Genomic DNA, 21,667 nt, shown 5'->3' with positions numbered 1-21,667 from the left:
CTTTACAAAATAGTTATATGATCAAATGGTTTCTTTACAAAATAGTTATATGAACAAATGGTTTCTTTACAAAATAGTTATATGATCAAATGGTTTCTTTACAAAATAGTTATATGAACAAATGGTTTCTTTACAAAATAGTTATATGATCAAATGGTTTCTTTACAAAATAGTTATATGATCAAATGGTTTCTTTACAAAATAGTTATATGAACAAATGGTTTCTTTACAAAATAGTTATATGAACAAATGGTTTCTTTACAAAATAGTTATATGAACAAATGGTTTCTTTACAAAATAGTTATATGAACAAATGGTTTCTTTACAAAATAGTTATATGATCAAATGGTTTCTTTACAAAATAGTTATATGAACAAATGGTTTCTTTACAAAATAGTTATATGAACAAATGGTTTCTTTACAAAATAGTTATATGATCAAATGGTTTCTTTACAAAATAGTTATATGATCAAATGGTTTCTTTACAAAATAGTTATATGAACAAATGGTTTCTTTACAAAATAGTTATATGAACAAATGGTTTTTTACAAAATAGTTATATGAACAAATGGTTTCTTTACAAAATAGTTATATGAACAAATGGTTTCTTTACAAAATAGTTATATGAACAAATATTTTCTTTACAAAATAGTTATATGAACAAATGGTTTCTTTAAAAAATACTTATATGAACAAATGGTTTCTTTACAAAATAGTTATATGAACAAATATTTTCTTTACAAAATAGTTATATGAACAAATGGTTTCTTTACAAAATAGTTATATGAACAAATGGTTTCTTTACAAAATAGTTATATGAACAAATGGTTTCTTTACAAAATAGTACAATATTTTGGAGAGTTGGCCCGCGCAAAGGATTAGGTGGGGTACCTTGAGTTAATAAAAATTCGGCGCAATTGGAAACCTAAGGTGCATTTGTAGTTCGGGTTTCAAAATACCAAACACTTATATTTTAATCCAAACCCTACAAAGTTGATTCCAAAATGTCAGGAAACGATTTTTTCGATGCGCTTTACGTTAACATAGTATTATTTCTATCACGGAAAATATTGCAATAAGCTTAGAGAAAATCCAATTCTAATAGTCGAAGAATTCGGTAAAAAGGCAAAGGTAGAAAACCGTAGAATGTCTCTCATTATTTCCTAAAAATATTTTGTTGTATAATAAAGATAATATATTTTTTACAATAATAATAATAATATATATATTTTGTGTATACCACTTAGGGGCTAATTATCTGACTGTTGTCTGTTGACTCACTGAAACTGTATTACTTGTTACCGATCTTAATGTCCAATAAGCGTAATTAACTTAACAATTACCTAATAAATATTGAATGCCCATTTAACACGCAATATATTAAAAAGTTTAGGATGAGCTCGGAATTTAATAAACCTTTTTAAATTATGATTTAAAGTTTACTTACATTTGCAAATCCAAATCCAAATCCAAATAACCAACAATTACCGTCTATATTATAACATTAACTGTTATAAAAAGTTTAATAAAAAACAATCAAAATACAACAAGGCAGCGTTGCCAGATCGAAAATCTGAAATTATCGTATCTAGGCCACAAAATTATCGATTTTCCTGGAAAATTATCGTACATTTCTTTTTGGCGATAAATTTTAATTCATACATAAATGCGTTGAATTTAGATGATCTTTTAAAGCACTACAGGAGTTTTATTTCAGGGAAATAAACAAAATGTCTAGTATCATTATTAACTGAACTTAATATGTTTAAAAATGTTTTAAAAAATGCGGTAACAGCTAGGAGTAATAAACTCACACTCTGGACTACGCGTACAGAAAATGTATATCATTCATTTTTAAGTAGAAAAGTTATATAAATTAATAATAAAATATAAATCGTTCGTAGGTTTTTAAAAAAATCTAAAGATTATCGTACATTATAGTACGTTGAGGCAGAATTATCGAAATAATGGTACAATATCGTACGCCATGAAAACTATGGTACGCCCTAAAAATTTTGATTAAATTATCGCACTGTGCGATAATTATCGTACGTCTGGCAACGCTGCAACAAGGGCTAAAGGCCCAAACACACATACGGTTCGCAAGCGATTTCGCCTGCGAATTTTCGCGCACGCGCCCATGCGCCATGACTTCCATTCTATTTAAGTCACGCGTCGCGACGCGATTTGCCAGCGAAATTTCGCGCGCGAAGACTATGTGTGCATCCGCCTTTACATTTACAGCGACGAGTAGACGATTCCCAGATGACGTCACCAACAGTAGGGAAGTATAACCCGAGGAGAGACACGATTGCCGTGGATGGTGCTGGGTGTCGGAACATTATCGCCAAAACCCGAGTTTGCTCGTTGCTGTTATCTGGACCCGGAACCCCCCCCCCCCCTTGTCTACGCCACTGGCAATTATTAAGTAAGGCGTAGGCGTAACAAGCAGCCAAGCCCAGCCAGTACCAGGGTTGGCATAGAACCAGCCATACCGGTTATAGCCACCTGGTTAAATCCGGTTATAGCCACTTGAAAAAATCCAGATTTTAAAAATAAATTACAATATGAATATTTTAGTAAATTAATAGTTTTTATTTAGAAATTTAGTTTATTTTTTGTTTCATATTTAGAAACCGGTTTACTTTTACCAGTTTTTCGGTAGGTTTAAAGTTCCAAAGTTCACTGCCTCGCTTCTGTCATACACAAAAACTAGGGGGGAATTTCCCGAGGAAATCAAAAGAATTCAGTTATTTTATATAGGGTAAGTGTGATCACCCCTTATTATTTCCCCAAATAATATTATAACATAATATTTGATGAATGGATATTGAAATATACTTAATTGTACACATTTTGTATATTTTCAATATTAATTTGAATTAAATTTCGTTTTTAAAGATTTTAGTTGAAAAAATGTTATACTCTTCTACTCGTGTTTAGAGATTTTATGCCCAAAAGAAAAGTTCTGTATTTTTTTTCTAACTGACAAACCGATTTTACATTTTGGTATTTTGTAGTCTGCTTAACCTTTTACCTGCTAGGAAAATTTGGTGTTTTTGCTAATATTTTGAGGTTTTCAAAATTTAATCTGAAAAAGGTTTTTCAAAATTTGCGGTGCGGGGTAAGTGTGACCACACGAAGATATTATTTTACAGCTATGAAAAAAATTGAGCTTTATTGGGACACCATATTTATCCGCTGTATGCAAATTTATTGCGATTGGTCAAGGATTTCAAGTGATCACAATTACCCCCCCCCCCCTATCACACTTGCCCCGCATTTTGGGGGTAAGTGTGATCAGTAACGGAGTTAAATTAAATAATAAATATTTATATCACTATTTAATTGATATTATATTTGATTGCGTGGTTGTGTAGGATAAAGTGGCCGTATTAATTGTACCAATTCTTAAGAGGGTGCTATTTTTAGTTTAAGAGTAATTTCAGATAAACACCAAAAAAAATATTTTGATCACACTTACCTCCATTGACCCTAGTTATTTCGCTTTATTTGTTTAGTTTCTTATTTATAACTGCAGACAATTTCTACTTACATAAGTAAAAGGTACTGTTTATATTTTAGCCGTTTATAACCGAAAAAACCGGTTATAGCCAATTAAAACCACTGGTCTGGTTTTTTCAAAAAAAGCCGGCTTTTTTCCAAGTCTGGCCAGTACTGGTGGATCAATACGTTAACTTGCCGGTTCTTGCAAGTTGAACACGAAGATTAATTTCCAGAAATTCCAGTGGTCTTTGAATACTGTTGAATGAGCCGAATACTCTTTTAAAAAGGGCACAAAATTCGAAAGACAGATAGTTCTTAGTTTCACATCGAAATGTAGTTAGGTGTTGTTGGTGTCGGTGTAGTTGCTGTAGTAGGTTGGCTTAAGCAACAGCGTGTCCACCTTTCTAATTTTATTGAAAATGCTATTATTGTTTGGAGAACCTCATTCAAATTGCTGGAAATATACCGACGAAGCACTTAGGAAAAAATAGCAACCACGCCCAGGCCGGGAACAAAAATATAATTATGTTACTGGAAACTTATGGGCATCTAACTATCTTCTATTTATACGAAACTAATACTTCGGCTGCATTAACTTGTTTGTCATTAGGAGAGGACAGATTAAGCTTGTGCAAGGGAACACCTAAGATTGTAAACGTAGCTCTGTTGGGCACAGACTGTTTACCGTACACGTTCCCTTAACGCTTTCTAGCGCTGGTTTAACCTTTGTGAAGCCTGGAAATTGTCGCCTTATGTTTAAACGAGAGTCGAACTGTAAAATACTCTTTATTCTAAATAATAATATATATATAATCACCAAAGTTTACACGGCATGGCAACAAGTAAATTTATCTAGACAAGAGAATAGAAAAGATTCGACACCAAAGAGAAAAAGCCCAGTGTCCCGACGTCCCTTATATAGTGGGCCCAATAGGATGACGCTACAGCCTACCGGTCTCGCCAAGAAATATTAGTGGACTCACTGCGGTGCAATAGTAAGCGTCACCGGTGACTTGACCCCGCGAGCGAGGATGTGTAATCCCTACCTTCCCCAGCAGCGATGGCCCAAATTAAAGAGAAAACTCTCTGAAGTAAAGGGAAAGGCTGTTAGGGACAAAGCCTACTTTTGCGAGTGTAAATATAGACTTTACACCTGTCTATTAATAATAGAGCAGATACAGTGCGTTTTCAATAAGCACCTATTGGAGATGGTTGTCTTGTGAAATTAAAGGTGGGAAATCATATTTGGTCTAGTTTCCTTCCAGAACGAGAGAGGTACCACAAACAAATCACCAGCGCTTGGTAAAATAAGTAATGGAAATATAATTTAGAAACCAGACGGTGCATGTGGGTTTTGCACTACGGAGTTACAGCACATTTTATTCTTGAAGTTAGAGCTCATCTGGATGCAATGTTTCCTTTCAGGTGGATAGGTCAATCGCCAGATCAAAACCCACGCGATGTTTTTCTCTGGGGTATCACCGTATGTATTAGTTCACGGACTGTAAATTTTAGAAATTTACAGTCCGTGATTAGTTAGAAGGGACGTTAAGGACTCGTGAAAACTCATAATTCAAGGTTGTCAGACTATTTGTAACCGGCTGGAATTTTTGAACGAGTACGTGAATCATTTCTACGATGGGCTTTCGATTGTATTAGAGCCCAAGGTGGTCATATTGTACAATTCTTGTATAAGTGTGAACTAAGAAATGTCTTTGCATCTTTAATTTTAATAATTAAAAACGAATATCTGGCAAAAATCTAATTTTACTTCTTACTTCTAAAACCACAATAATTAATTATTGTCACTTGTTATTAATTTTCTCGCTTGACCGATTTTATACAAGCAATTTGATTTAAGGAAGAGTATCGTTCCTAGTATTAAGGCTGCAAACCGGTTTTTATGGTAGTTTTTAGGCAGCCTATATCTCTCAAACGAAGCGCTGTAGGACCCATTTTCTTTTAGAATTTTTAAACTAATTAGGACCCAATGAACACGCCCTACAATTTGCGACATACTTATCGAAAATACTCTGTATATCCTACGAGTCAGTTTTAAAATGTCCAAGGAGCGCTATACCTTTGGAAATGTTGTCAGCTGAAATAAAATTTATAATATTTGATCTCTTTATCAAAGTACTATTCCATCTGTTAAGCACCGCACTAAAAACGCCCCAAAGGTCAAAACAACTAAAGCCGACCAATTTCATCAACGCCAAAACTTTCTAACTCTCAGTAAATTAACCGGCACCCCATAAGTCAACGCCACTGCTCAGCTGTGTACCTCCAACTCATTATCCCACCTCTGTCAACGCCACTGTTCCGCTGTGTACCTCCCACTCATTATCCCACCTATGTCAATGCCACTATTCCGCGGTGTACCTTCAACTCATTATCCCACCTCTGTCAACACCACTGTTCCGCTGTGTACCTCCGACTCATTATCCCACCTCTGTCAACGCCACTGTTCCGCTGTGTACCTCCGACTCATTATCCCACCTCTGTCAACGCCACTGTTCCGCAGTGTACCTCCAAATCATTATCCCACCTCTGTCAACACCTCTGTTCCGCTTTGTACCTCCAAATCATTATCCCACCTCTGTCAACACCACTGTTCCGCTTTGTACCTCCGACTCATTATCCCACCTCTGTCAAGGCCACTGTTCCGCTGTGTACCTCCAAATCATTATCCCACCTCTGTCAAGTGTCAACGCCACTGTTCCGCTGTGTACCTCCGACTCATTATCCCACCTCTGTCAACACCACTGTTCCGCTATGTACCTCCAAATCATTATCCCACCTCTGTCAACACCACTGTTCCGCTTTGTACCTCCGACTCATTATCCCACCTCTGTCAACGCCACTGTTCCGCTTTGTACCTCCGACTCATTATCCCACCTCTGTCAACGCCACTGTTCCGCTGTGTACCTCCGACTCATTATCCCACCTCTGTCAACGCCACTGTTCCGCAGTGTACCTCCAAATCATTATCCCACCTCTGTCAACACCTCTGTTCCGCTTTGTACCTCCAAATCATTATCCCACCTCTGTCAACACCACTGTTCCGCTTTGTACCTCCGACTCATTATCCCACCTCTGTCAAGGCCACTGTTCCGCTGTGTACCTCCAAATCATTATCCCACCTCTGTCAAGTGTCAACGCCACTGTTCCGCTGTGTACCTCCGACTCATTATCCCACCTCTGTCAACACCACTGTTCCGCTATGTACCTCCAAATCATTATCCCACCTCTGTCAACACCACTGTTCCGCTTTGTACCTCCGACTCATTATCCCACCTCTGTCAACGCCACTGTTCCGCTTTGTACCTCCGACTCATTATCCCACCTCTGTCAACGCCACTGTTCCGCTGTGTACCTCCAACTCATTCTGTCACTTTTCCCTCTTCCCATTTTATAACTCATGAGCCTAGGAAAAAGGGACTAACTCTGTTGCTATGGATATCTAAGCTTAAGTGTTTATCTAAAACGGCGGCGGTGACTGTAGTGATTGCATAATCTAGGCGCAATAGTGTAGCATGATTCTGAGTCATCTTTACCTGTACATTACGAAAAAAAGCAAGTCATCTTGAAGATGTGTTCACATTATATTCCGGTTCACTTACCTTACTGAAAATCAGTAAAATTAAAGCTTATTGATGTCTATAGTTAGGAATTTTTTATACTACATCTTTCTTGACACTGACGCCAAATAATTCATTAAATAGTGCCCCTTGGTAGCGGAGCCATGAACTAATCTAATGGTTCTAACCCAACTTCCGTTAAAGTGATATTTCTGGAATTTGGCGCGCGATTTTGAATACCGCCATTTTTAGGCTTAATGTGTATTTAGCTGCACTGTGGTTACGCACCAGACGAAATTTTTTGGAGTAGTATATGATTGGCTCAATTTGAGCTCTGACTCCTTTTGGATGACCAATAAAAAATTCAAATCACTAAGAAGGTTTAACTTCGGGTGTACAGAGTTGCTAGTCGTTTTACTGATTTAGCTTTCGTGAAGAAAGGATGTATTAAGAAAAAATGCACGAGGAAGGCTTCAAGTGTCATACTTAGGGGTATTATGGTACTAATGATATCAAAGATAACATCTTCACTGATTTTTACAGAAATATTTTAGTGTTATTTCTGTGACATTTATAGAAAATCCAACAAAACGTTTCATATAAGGTAGAAAAAACACTAATAAAACCAATACCGAATGTCATAGGGTACATGAAAATTTGTGACACTTGTTTAAACTTTTTGTGACTTAGTGGAAATGATATAGCGCCATCTATGAAACATCCCTTAGTGTGACAGAGACACAAAACAACGTACACAAAAACATCAACGAATGTCCGCATGACTTCATTTGCACCTCCCCCTTAGTCTAGCGTAAATCGTTAATGTGAACGCGGCCTTCTTTTTATCCCATTTTCCGATTAAACGCGAGGAGTCAACGTCATGTGACAAAACAGCTACATTTACCTCCTTTCAGAAACGAGTTTATAAACACTAGACGCGAGGTAGCTACTCGTCAGTTCGTGCCCACCCCGCGTTCGATTACTACTACTGCTTTTACAACTGGTAAGTCGTTTTTACTACGCGTTTGTTTGTTTTACTACCGGAACTACAAATATTTATTTCTTGGTTTTTCTGTAAAAACATTATATTTCAAAATTAATTATTTTGTCTAAACGAAAAATGGCTCTCAACTGTAACCATAACGTTATCCAGTATCTTATATATTTTAGTGTGTATGATAAAATCTTTTAACTACCTATAATGTTGTTTTTATAATAATTACGTCGCTAGTTTAGCTACACCAGTATCTTTTAACTGTACCCATAACGTTAGTTTTTTAATAATAATTACGTCGCGAGTTTAGTTACACCAGTATCTTTTAACTGTATACACAACGTTAGTTTTATAAAATAGTTACGTCGCTAGTTTAGTTACAGTACTATTACCTTACATATTTTTGTTTGTATGATAAAATATTTTAACTCTACCCGTAACGTTGTTTTTTTAGTTACTGCAGAAGCTAAACTAGTTTTTTTAAATAGTGATATCTTTTATTTACTTGCACTTTTCTCGTACCAATCACAGAAATGACAATACTTTTCAGTCTTTGCTTTAGTTGTACCAGTAGAATACATTTTTTTATAGACAGTTTAAGCCCACGCTTGAAAAGAGATGTACGTGTATGAGTGTAGACGAAGCTTTATAATTGAGCACACTGTTTATCCAGGGTTGCCATTGTTTCTAAAGGTTCAAATTCCCTGTTTTCCCAAGTTCTCCATGACCATTTCCGGATATTTCCCGTTACTTATTTTGTGCTATAATTCTGTATTTTTGACTTATATTTTAATAAATGTTTCCAATTTTCCACCAAAATGTAATTCCTTGACTTTCAGACCCATTTTCAAATTCCAGGTAGGCAACCCTGTTTTATCCTATGCGTTTTTTAGCCCTTGCTTAACCTTTAAATTTTTTTTAAATACGTCGTTGGTTTTGCTGCACTTATAGCATACATTTCTTGGCAAAACTGCTAATACAACAATAAAAGTATCTTTAGATTGATTTCTAATTTTTTTAGAATAGGTAGAATTTTCCAGTTGTTTTACTACAAATTTTAAACAAAAGCGATCAAAATGAAATTCAAAAAATGTACGTAATCATTAATAATTTTATATTCATATAAGAGTTCTACCAATACAGACATTTAAAGGGATTATTTATAACCTTAAACAGCTTGTCAAATTGAAGACACATGTTTAAAGTGTACCCAAGAGGCAGCCACCAATGAACCCCAAGCTGATGCTACACCAGTCCCACAAGAAGGTACATCCACCCAAGATGACATTTTGATCGTTGAGGAACAGGTAAGTTTATCAATTTCCACTTTAAAAAATCCCTATTAGTTGTTAATTATTTCCTACATTTATAGTTACAAGGCATGACAGTTGAAGACCTGGTGGCACCAGAGTTAAACGAATATCATGATCATAATGAATGTCATCATGAACGACATCATGGTGGCCTTCACTTAATTCTAAAACGACGAAAACATAATTTTGGAAAAATGTTTGGTCATCATGGGAAACATCACGGTGGCCATCATTTTGGTCATCATGGAAAGCACCACGGTGGGCATCATTTTGGTCATCATGGAAAACATTATGGTCGGCATCATTTTGGTCATCATGGAAAGCATCATGGTGGGCACCATTTTGGTCATCATGGAAAACCTTATGGTGGGCACCATTTTGGTCATCATGGAAAACATCATGGTGGAAACGACTTTGGTCATCATGGCAAACACCACGGGGGGCATCATCATCATGGAATACATCATTTTTTCTAAAGCAATTGACTTGGCTGGTGGCGGTTTTTTTCAATGTCTTGGGGAAAAATGTAAGTGGCCTTTTTGTTTTTTATATTTTTTCAGCATATAAAACTTAGTTGAAAAAATATGAGAACACCACTTACATTGTTCCCTAAGCCTTTTCCTATTAATATTTAAATGACATGAACATAAAAAAACTTTTTAAAAACTTTATTACATGTATTTAAAAGATGTATTGATGGTTGGTAAATAAAGGTCTACTCTTCTTTCTTTTTACGTGGAGTTTGAGTTGTGTCATTTGAATTTTGCCAATATTGATAAGCAAAATCGTTCTTGCAATTTGAGACCATGATTGGGTTGGGACGCTTAAAAACTGTGTCTCCACCTAGCGACGAAGCTGGGCGACTCAAAGATTCGACACTTCCGAGGATGTCCCGCTTGACCTTGAGCTCTTCATAAAAGAGTCTCTCCCTGTAAAGTCCTCCAAAATGAAACAGGTCTGGTCTCATGTTGAAGGTTTTCTGACACTTTCTACGTGAAAGTATCTTCGAGGGTGGTGTTAAATAAATCTGTCCACTTGAACTTGAAGAAATACTCTGAGCCAGACCTAACAGTTTCTCCCGTAATTTTATCCGTTGTTTAACGACTTCTGATTCTGTATCTTGTTTTAGTTTAAATCTTTCGTCAACGACAGATGAATCTGCAATAACTTCCCAAAGTTCGTCTTCCGCCAAGGGTACACTATTAAATGCTAAGCCTAATTCTTTATCCAAAGCTTTGGGCAATGACGACGCGTTAGCTAGGAACGTTTGTACATTCAAATCCATGTTCGAATTTTTTTAAATAACTTTTATTAACTATAATGGCGAATAAATTAATACTATCTAAAACAGTGAAAAATGTAACCAACTCCTAAAAAAGGTTTACTTCCAAAATCTGCCAATTTGTGACCGAAAACGAGTTTAGGTGGCGCTCTACGATTTTACCAACCTTTTTTACGCTACTGGCTGTGCAACACTAATAGCGTCTGCTAATACGCTACCTATCTAGTCTTCTAAGGCAATTAAAGGGGCGTAGCGATAGCTTTCAGCACTGCTTATTTACACAGGCTAGAATCAAGAATGTATTTATTTATACTCAGGGAGAATGAATATGTATGTCGAGATTATTTTTAGCGTTTCTCCAATCCCCGCTTTAGTAAAATCAAATAGTACTGCAATCTCACTGGTTCTTAAAAATTACGTTTTTTGACGCGATTAACGCTGCAGCGAGGACGCAAAAAATAAGACCGCCTCCTTTTTCCCTCCCCCCCCCCCTTAGCGTGACGGGGATAGGGGCTCAACGTGTCCGTCGATAGTCTCGACATATTCATTCTCCCTGAGTATAAATAAATACATTCTTGCTAGAATTCAAAAGCGTTATGTGGTACGTAGTCTAGATTATCTTTGATGTGGGTAACCGTTACGAACTCTAGCCCACGGCCCAGGGTAATCATGGCGTTCAACGCGACATCTATCGACGGTTTGTCGAAACTATTTTTTAGATAATTTTTTTTATGGAATATGGAGTTATGAATTGTAGGTTAAAATAAAAACTTCGTTTTATTTGCATAAATTTAAAACTTTTATTAAGGCGTTCATTGTCTCTGAAGATGGCCAGCTAAGCTAGCCGAAACTAGTCAGACTAAGGCTTAAGCCTTAATAAAAGTTTTAAATATATGCAAATATAACGAAGTTTTTATTTTAACCTACAATTTAACAACGCATATAGCACTGCTAACCTAACTATTAATTATTGTTATAACAAGTTAATTCGCACATTCCTAGCAGTTTGGACCGCATCCATTTTTTCTACAAGCATTGTATCCTGATCGTAAGTCAATATCACAACTTGGACCTCTCCCACCTTATCAACGCACTCTATCACTCCAAACGATAGATGGCGCGTAGACGTCTTGTCCTCTGTTTTTTGACCGTTGTACGGATGCTTTGTTGTTCGAAATTTCAAATTTGAAGACGTTCATTGTCTCTGAAAATGGCCAGCTAAGCTAGCCGAAACTAGTCAGACTAAGGCTTAAGCCTTAATAAAAGTTTTAAATATATGCAAATATAACGAAGTTTTTATTTTAACCTACAATTTAACAACGCATATAGCACTGCTAACCTAACTTAATTAATGTTAAGGAGTTATGACTCATTGACTCGTCAATTAGTGGATGTTTATTTTAGTTTCTGAAGATAACGGAAATAGCAGTGTACACTGCCCCATTGCCCCCCACCCAGCGGTAGGCACGTGCCTACGTTGAAATATTTCGGGCCTACTTTGGGGGCCTCCAAGTTTTGAAATGTGCCTCTATGGGCTTCTAATATTTGAAGCAACTACTTGCAAATTAATGTATTTTGTATTTAACAAGATGAGAAACCTTTAAATTATTTTTTAGAAAATACATTATTTTATTTCTGTTGGGGATTGGTTTACATCATAGATAAAATAACTTCGTATATAGATAGGAAACTTCATATTGTAGAAGTTACGCCAAAGTTTTGGCCGACATCTGGTGGCACCCGAATAATATTATTTGGTGAAGTTCGCACTACTCGAAGTCCTTGGTATAACGCAATCCCAATTTCAAAGGATTAAGCGAGCTATATGTATTAAAAGTACTTTTTCTTGAACTGAGAGCAAATTTAAAAAATATCAATAAAGAAATAGCATTCAGTAAAGATTTCAAGTTTGTTTTAAACGCTATTTCTGGTATATTTGAAGACATTTACTTTGCAAAATACGTTTATTCCTTTAACTCCGACCTCAAATTCCTCAATACTTTCTACGCTCTTGAGAACACAGCCAACTGGCGCAGTCACTAGATGTCAGGGCAATCTCGTGAGAGTCAGTTTGCCCCATTGAAGTTTCCTATCTATATACGAAATTATTTTATTTATGGTTTACATCGTTGGAGGGACACCAACGACCCACTCCTTAAAATAGTTTGAAGTCCAGTTTTTCAAAATTGGTCACTCCTTAGGAGCGCCAACGTATCTACAACTTTCAAAGCAATTCAGTTAATAGATATCAATGTTTTTAAGAGTCCCAGGAAGATCAGGGTTATGATATAATTATCAAAATGCCACAACTCCGCGACAATACGTGGTATGGCGAGATTTGATTCCATAATTATAGCATTGCAGAATATGGTTGAAAACGGATAACCAGAGGAAGCCGCTGAGTGTGGCGTGTATGTTTCCCAATTAAATATCTTCAGCAACTTGACTTAAATTGTGGTTTTAGATGAAGTGTTAGGTGATAAAAATTATCTAAAGTCGTATTAACTGAAACCGTTGCTATTTGTGCTACATTAGCTAGCTTAGGTGTAAGATGGTCTGAACGGTTTGACTTAATATCGAATGAAACTGAAAGTTGGAAGAATTCTGCCATGTTCAGGGCCCCTAGGCTTCGAGCTTCTTTGGGCCCCTAGGCTTCGAGCTTCTTTGGGCCCCTCAACCCTTCAACATCCTCCTCCCCCTTAATTGTGACGCGTTGGCAGGGCCGGACTGGCAACGGCGGCTAACCGGTGATCGCCGGTCAGATCGGGGTCAACTCAAATTGGGAGCCAAAGAGGAAAAAATTTGCAATAATGGGATTGCATAGTCGGTGGGGCCAACTACTAGCCAGTCCGGCCCTGCGCGTTGGCCCTCCTCTTGGTAGGCCCCTAGGTTTTAGCTTAGTCAGCTTTATGGAGAATGCGGCCCTGGGTACCGGCTCTTAGCAGCTAACCTTTAAGCAAACGGAAGATTGCTTAATACCTAATGATGGGTTTCCACTAGCACTCGTCATAAGACATTGTTCTTTACGCGCGTTAAAATCTTTGTACTTACCAAAGTTGAATGATGCGCTAGGTTAAACCAAGGCTTACAGAATACTAAAACATTGTGTCAATACTTCCACTACTGAAAGCGGAGCAACAGAAGCAAATACCCTAATTGAGTGGATGAGAACCGCATCGAAATAATTTTTAAATTTATTCGTAATGGAAACTACACTATAAGAAAACACTGGCATTTTCAAAGAATTCATGGCGTCTGACCTCCTCCCGGAAACTTTGCTTCACGAAAACGATGTACTAGCTCATTTTTAATCATACAACCGCGGTTCCAATCCGATCTCCATTGGTTAAAGAGAAAGATAAGAATAGCCAAAAATTAAATAAAAGAACTTGAGTAACGTCACTTTTGAAAATACCTTGTTGAAAGTCTATTTCTTTAAAATATGTTCCACAAACGAGAGATGATGAATGAAACTCTAAATTTGGGCTAAAATTATCTCTGGAAATGACTTTAAGCATATCAACCCTAAGTTTGAATCGAAAGGCAGTGCTGGTTCAAGCTAACGACTGTCGAAAGTACAGCGCTAAATCCACCCGGTGGCGGAAAAGAGAAACGTAACGCGTCTCGCAATGCATGATGCCAGCTGCTTTAGTAAGAGAGAGGTGCGTAGAGAGAGAAAGGGGGAAGGAAGAAGCTTCAATTTATCTCTACCAGGTGCAGATACTATCGCCTGATTTCTTCTTTTTCGCCCGTCCAATGGTGGTACAAAGGGCGCTATGCGCGTTTCAAACTTAGGGTTGATAGGCTTATGCTTTAAGTCATTCATTACATAAAATCGGATCATTTGGAAACTCGTGAAAAGACAACCCAGAACATTTGTTCTTATTTGTAGATTTACAAAATGGTACACAACAAACTTTTACCATTTTAAATAATACTTTTTCTTAGTTGAATTAAGATATAACATTAAAATTAAGTGCTAAAGAACTTTCATAGATATTTTATTTTTGGTTCACAGTTTTACAGTTTCAAATATCACGCCATTATTCGCGCTAAAATACAGATATTAGGCCTAACTCTCTTCTGGTGAATTTCTCCGCCTTAAAATTTGTACCGATTTTAAAAAAATATTGTGAGCGAACCAACCGGTCTAATATTATGAAATTTGTTTTAAAATAATCGTTGAAACTCACTTTTTATCATATTTAAAATTCAGCTTCGGAAAACAACGCGAAAATTACAAAAAGTTATTTAATAGGTAAACTACTTTAAACTTTTTTCCCCTTAGAAAAGCGTTGGAGAGGCATTCCCTCCTACTAGCGCTCCAAGCGGGGTAAATCGTAAATTTTGGGCGCTAAATGAAGCTGGCAGCTAGGAGCAACAAATACAACACCCCAAATAAGGAGAAAGCAACCCGTCAAAAGTCGTGGATTTTCTTGTGTACATTTTTCATTGGCTAGACGCTTTACCGCCTGCTGCCGTCGGAAGAGGAAAATTCGGAAATTATCTTCTCCCCCGCCCGTAAAACGTTCAGCTCGTGACGGTGACGCTCGTCCAATGAAATTCGTACACAACCCTTCATTAGCGTGTTTAAAGGCTAACTGCGTTCTCCTTGTGTTTGTTGCTCCTAGCTGGCAGGCCTCTATGTGCGAGTACGCGAGTATATCTAGGCTGGTCGTGGTTGAATAGGGGCTTCAATAAATCATCCTCCCAGGAAATCGTCAAGAAGTAAAACTTCCGAGAGCCAGGACCCGCAAATCACTGTTTATATAGTGCTTGTTAAAATAATAGAAATTTTTCACCTTTACGGCAGCAACAATCGTTCCCCATGGCATACCCTTTTAACCAGGTAGCTTTTTTGACATATTAAGGCTTGGTAAAACCAAAGATAATATAACTACGTACCCTAGATTTGAAATCACAGCGTTTCTCGATAGCGCGTTTTCTCGTGAGGCTTTTACTGAGTTCGGAAGTCGGAAAAATCGGGCTCCATAGCAGGGTGAGAAATAAGGAATTTCAATAGATAACCCAAGATTATACTACTCACCTTTAGTTTTCTTTCGTTTAGAAACATTTTTAGAGCTACAGGCAGGATCCATTATTGTTTTAAAACAATATAACGCAAAAATATCTGGTATCTTGAAAACCGTGAGTCAAAAACCACAGCGCATATTTTCACTAAAACTTTACGTTTTAACTAGATGTCGGTAGCCCTGCCCATAGAAATCTCATAGGTAACTAGAATGCTGCCGTGTAACTGGCAAATGGGCCAAACGCCGTGGCAGACGATAGCCAGATCTCAGCCAATCGGAGCTCAAAGAGTGGTTCTGCCAAGAATTTAATGTCACCAGAGAGAATGACGTCACCTATCTCCCGCTATAGTAGCGGATCCAAGGAGGATTATTATCCTCCTTGGCGGAACCACTCTACGGCCTCTCATTGGCTGAAGGTTCAAGGCGAACTGGCGTCAAGCTCGGCCGTAGGCGGCAGCATTCTAGTTACCTATGAGATTTCTATGGCCCTGCCAGCTCGATGGAGGCAGTTTTCTCGACTTCCGCCGGGAACTCAGTAAGAGCCTGCGTTACGTTAAAGGAGCTTGATTTCGAATCTAGGGTACGTAGTTATATTATCTTTGGTAAAACCACGACATTCTGTTTACAGGTGAAAAGTTTCCATTATTTCCACAAGCACTATATAAACAATAACTTGCGTGTCCTGGCTCTTGGAAATATTACTTCTGGGCGATTTCCTGGGAGGATCATTTATTTAAGTGCCTATATTGATCATAGATATAGGCAACGTATATAAAGGTCTAGATAAAATATTTCAAAGGGAGTAAATACGGAGGTGACAGCTAGCTAGCAGAAACGCGTAATTTCTGCAGGCTATCCTTATAAGGCGCTATCTATCGGTAAGAAAGCTCGTGCTAACGTCGCGAGAGCCAAGGTTTCCTGCTTAAAAATTATACTAAAAGTCACCAACAGATGGTGTCTAAAGACTACGGCCTGCGAAAAGGTCAAGCACTTAGTACTAAAATGCTAAGAGACCTCGCGCTCTTGGTCACGTGCCTTCCTCGGTGTCTGCTAGGTGTCAATTCCGTATTTTATGTTAGGCTTAGACGCCCCGAAATTTATTTAAACCTTTATATACATTTCTTATATCTATAATTATTGATTGTGATAATTTTTTAAATAATTTGTATCAAAATAATTTAAAAAAATTAATATTGTTTAACATTTGTGATTTTTTTATATACCAATTACTTCCAAAATAGGATTCATATGAAACTAATTTCTTGAAGTTCCTAAAAACTATTGCAGCGGTGATAGTTTCTAAGATATTGTCATTAACGATAATTTTTTTCTAGTTCTTAGAAAAGTAATATTGTGATACAACCATATGACCACGACCAACTTTGATCACGCGCTAGTACGAACAGCGCGTGATCAAAGCTGGCCTTGATATGACTAACATTGTAAGTATTGTGATTATGCCATCGCACAATAAGCCTTTTCAGTTTACGTAGAGCCACGTAGTGGCAAATTGCGAGAAGCTCATAAACTGCTGGATTTTCGTCTGCTAAGCAGACAATTTTCAATAAAGCGTCTGCTTAGCAAACGAAAATCCAGCAGTTTATGAGCTTCTCGCATTTGCCACTACGTGGCTCTACGTAAACTGAAAAGGCTTATTAGCTCTACGTCTGATAAATCGACGGCCATTATTTTAGTAAACAAACCTGTTTGAACAACCAAGGCTTAGTAGTTAAAATGAGATACAATATAGTGTCCAGTGCTGTTAATGAATTTGCAAATTAATGAAATTTTCGGAGACTCACGTTTTAAAATAAATTTGCATTGTCAAATAAAAGAAGGCTAAGAAGCAGGTTTATTGGAAAAAATAGTTGAAATTCAGGTTGAGCTTTTCTGGGGCATCTACAAGGTTGGAGTCTTTGCAGATTCTTTTGAGCTTAGGCCTAACTTTTCTAGGCTCGGTATGGGTTTTAAAAACGCTGGTGGAATATCCCACTTCGACGACTTGTTCCATTTTTGGAAAGCGATCACTGAACCGTAATGGTCATTTTCCCCAACCTTTTATTTTTCTAAACTACTCATTATTTAACTTCATCCGTACAAACCGAATTTACAAATTTCAATAAAGCTACATTGGGCTGACTAAAATTCCGACGCAAAAAATTCCTTCCCAATTTAGAGGTTTTCCATTGGCTGAAATAAATATGTTAGTAGCCAATAGTGTGACTTCCAAAATTACTAGGATGAATAAAAAGGTTAAAATCTAACATAGTCCACCTTTTTACTGGTTTGTGGTGAAACAAACCGTTAGTGAAGATTTTTGAATGGAATAAAGGTACAGTGGCATACTTATGAGTAATTATGTTACATATGCTAATAGGTGTTTCTATAAAATACGGGTGGTCATGTGACAATGTTTTGTCTACGTCACGTAACTATAGCTCTTGAAGCTAGATAGCACGCGCTGCACTCGCGAGCCCCTTCAGATTCTAAAACCCGCGTGCTAGTAAAGTACTGAAATAACTATGGAGCTCGTGACGCAGATAAAAACATTTTGTACTTCTAATTTTTATTGTTTTATTTTATAGAAACACCTATTATTTGTAATTAATATAAGTAATTAATTAAAGTGTTGGTTGCACGAAATTTTAGCTATGGCTAATTAATGGTTCATTAGAAAGAGCAAACATTTTATAGCAAGTACAGAAAATTTCATAAAAACCAATTAAGTGGTCTTTGAATTATTATAAAAAGTAGTCGAAATGGTGGGAGTCGAGTTTTTCGGCGAATTTCCAGACTTCTCGGCACCCATGACGTCAGAAAATGCGAAGCGTATCATTGGCTAATTGTCTGTAATACATTTCTTTACATCTGGGATTAAAAACAGGTTGATTTAACACCCAGGAAAAAGTCCTACGCAGTAGTAATTGAAATAGGCATACACAAGCCTACGTAGTAGAAAAACGATATGAAACCGAAGGCTCCTTGTAAATTCTTCATAAAACGTCGGGACCCGCGCGCCACGTAGCGCGCGCGTAAAAAAAATTTATTTCGATAATAAGCCTAATATTATGATTAAAAACCTCTGGTTTGAAAACTTCTACCAGCAAATAGAATCCCCCCCTTCAGTTCCTTCTATTTTAGGAATAAAACCACAGCTTTGATTTGCCCCAAATTGCTCGTGCTACGGAGGAGAAAATTCGCCGAAAATTTCAGGATTTTGGGGAGCGAAAAAGGTCAGTTTCGGACTCAAAGTTAATACACTTAGGCTTGGAAATTTGTTTCGACAATGACATTTTTGGAATGAGAACGTCCTGGGCTTCAAAACAAGCCCGCATTCATTCGTTTTTATTACTATCGATTTTTCGTGCAACCAATACTTTAAATATAATTAATATAAAACACCTTAAATGTTGTTTATATCTTAAACTTTGACGAAATCAATTATTTTTGTTTACAAATTCGCGCCGTTCGCGCTTTAGGAGTAGAGGCCCGTTGGTAACACCACCTGCATTCTAATTATTGGGTACGTTCAGCAGAGCTCATCGGACTCACCGATTACTAATCGGTGACATCGGTTTCCTACTGTACGCTTTGTCGCGTTTCCGGTTTTGACGTCACGATAATCATCGGTTAAAAAACACCGATGACTGAATAAAAGCGTTCAGCAACTTACGACGTCATTATGACGAAAAAGCTCATCGGTGGAAAATATCAAATCCATCGGGTTTTTTTCCGTTGACTGCTGCTGAACGTAGCCATTGATAGTAATTTTTGCTTTAGTTATAAATAAATTATACTTACATTTAAAATAATAATATTAATTAAGATGGCGCTTGGGACGCTATAATTCCAATGGGGATAAAGGCCAGCAGTACGAAGAGTGATAAGTCCCCCATCTTTAATACGTACGAAAGTACACCGAGTTCAAGCCTGTGTAAATAAGCCGTGCTTTCAGTTGCGAATTATTATTTTCCAATTCTGGGGACCATAAACTATCGGCATCCTTATTCGAAATTGTAAATAACCGTTGCTGTATTTAGAACGGCGTCTTGGCATTTATCGATGTTTGTTTGAAAAAGAAAAATCGTTATCTTGATGTAGTTAAATATGTTTATATTTCAAAGTAATAAGTAACTCACGGCCTAAGTTGTAAGAAGAGTGCGGGTAGGCTTTCGCGTCATGGTGCGGTGAACGATATTCTTAAACGCGCTTTGGTGTCCGCTGGGGTTCCGGCCATCCTGGAGCCCCCAGGTCTATCGCGTGAGGATGGAAAGTGTCCCGACGGTTTATCCTTGGTTCCCTGGTCTGGTGGTAAATCCCTAGTGTGGGATTTTACCTGCACCGAACCTCTAGCGCCTTCCTATTGGGCCTCTTCTTCTTCAGCCCCTCTCTGGGCCGCTTCCCTGGCTGAACAAAAGAAGAAAGCCAAGTACGAAGGCCTAAAAAACTGTTACGTGTTTAAAGCCATGGCAGTCGAAGCCCTTGGGTCCTTCGGGCGTGATGGCCTAGCTTTGGTTCACTCCATCGGCCGAAGAATTCGCGAAGTGACTGGCGAGACGCGCTCGGTACAGTAAATACTTCAACGCATTGCAATAGCCATCCAAAGAGGCAACGCGGCTTCGGTACTAAACACTTTCCCCCCAGGCTCCTCGCTAGAGGACTATTTGTTTAAATTACCTTAACGGTTTTATAGCTGTACAATTTCATTAACTTGTATTCAAATGTTTATTTTTTATTTGAACTATATTAAACCCAGTTACAGAGTAAATTAAAGAAGAACAATAAAAAAATAAGTAACATAAGTATTTATATTTCGAAATAAATATTGATGATTAAAAATGAACGTTGTCTACTCTTCTTCTGTGTTTTCTTGGGTGGCTCCTTGACGTCCTTGTTGAATATGAAATGGAAAAGTGACTCTCTTCCGAGAAGGTTTGAAGACGAAATCGTCATAAATTTTGGCACTCGAAGACTTTGGGTCTTTGGTAAGAGGCTTCAAATATCCACTCAAGCTATTCTGTCCGCGAACGGTATAAGCAGAGGGACGGTTGAAGATGAAGTTGTCATCTACTTTGGCAACTGAGGAGTTAAAAAACTTGTGGTTTCTGGTGGGATTTTTTAAATTTCCACATGAATTGGCCTTTCTGCAAACAGTCACACTTCTGAGCGGTGACTCCAAATAATTATCCACAAATCTAGGCCCACTTTGAATAAATCTTTTATAGTCTTTATTAAAATATGTGTTGTCATTCTTTCTTTTGTTGAGCTTCGACAGCTGCAATAAACTCGGAGCTTCTCTAACGTAGTTGTTCTTTTGGCCGCGCTGAGAAGGAGGTGGCAAATTCATCTTTCCAAATGCATTTCGACTTCCCGCCAATTTCCATAAAGTTTGACGTATACTTTCCTGTTCTTTCTGTGCTTTCGATTCCGAGTTTATCGTAATCATGTTTAATTGCCCTTGATTTTGCGAGTCTTTGATAGATTCAGCTTCCCATACGTCATCTTCCGACGTACGCTCGACAAACTGCGATCCCGCCCCATATTGTAACCCATAAGGTACATTGACAAAAGTACCTAATTCTTCAGCTTTTGGCAGCGAAGATTTGGATAAAATACCTTCTAAATCCATGTTAAATGGTTGAAAAAGAATAAGCCTAGAGTTTTCCGCTGTTACTGTTAAATTAAATGTACATTTTAGAATAGAAAAAATACCAGCCGTCTTCGAAGTTCGAACCACGTCTTTTTAACTTTTGCGCGATTTCAACTTGATAACGCTATCTACCGCCGAGTAACGAAAGTAAAATGAAACCCAACTTTTCTTTATACAGATGGCGCTTTTAGGTATAATAAAACAATTGCGTAATATTATATCAAATGACTGAGCTTTAACCAATCACAAAATAATAAAGTCTAGGATCGGGGATAGAAAAAACTGTCTTAGAACTGCTCACAAGTTC

The 21,667-nt window shown here is 37.4% G+C and overlaps 1 protein-coding gene across 2 annotated transcripts; it reads left to right on the top strand.

The window, feature by feature from the left end:
- The first annotated feature begins 7,912 nt into the window (after positions 1-7,912).
- Positions 7,913-10,126, top strand: LOC149958478 (uncharacterized). Of its 2 annotated transcripts, none has more exons than XM_090165903.1 (4): positions 7,913-8,091; positions 9,109-9,174; positions 9,259-9,389; positions 9,455-10,126. In XM_090165903.1, the coding sequence occupies exons 2-4, from the start codon at positions 9,159-9,161 to the stop codon at positions 9,869-9,871; spliced, it is 564 nt and encodes a 187-aa protein (XP_090022029.1). In that variant the 5' UTR covers positions 7,913-8,091; positions 9,109-9,158; the 3' UTR covers positions 9,872-10,126. The 2 variants fall into 2 exon arrangements, with proteins under 2 accessions (XP_090022029.1, XP_090022028.1); XM_090165902.1 differs by having other exon boundaries at positions 9,104-9,174.
- The last annotated feature ends 11,541 nt before the right edge of the window (positions 10,127-21,667 follow it).

Source organism: Leiobunum rupestre, chromosome 2, assembly GCF_980474605.1.
Source record: "Leiobunum rupestre chromosome 2, qqLeiRupe1.1.hap1, whole genome shotgun sequence".
In the NCBI taxonomy this organism is placed as follows: Eukaryota; Metazoa; Arthropoda; class Arachnida; order Opiliones; family Sclerosomatidae; genus Leiobunum; species Leiobunum rupestre.
Note: the sequence above shows the minus strand (reverse complement) of the source record. Positions and strands in the feature narration are given on the sequence as shown.

Bases quoted from the DNA above. Each gene is read 5' to 3' on its own strand.
- LOC149958478 (XM_090165903.1), top strand. The intron at 9,390-9,454 runs GTAAGTTTATCA...CTACATTTATAG, and splicing joins TTTTGATCGTTGAGGAACAG to TTACAAGGCATGACAGTTGA.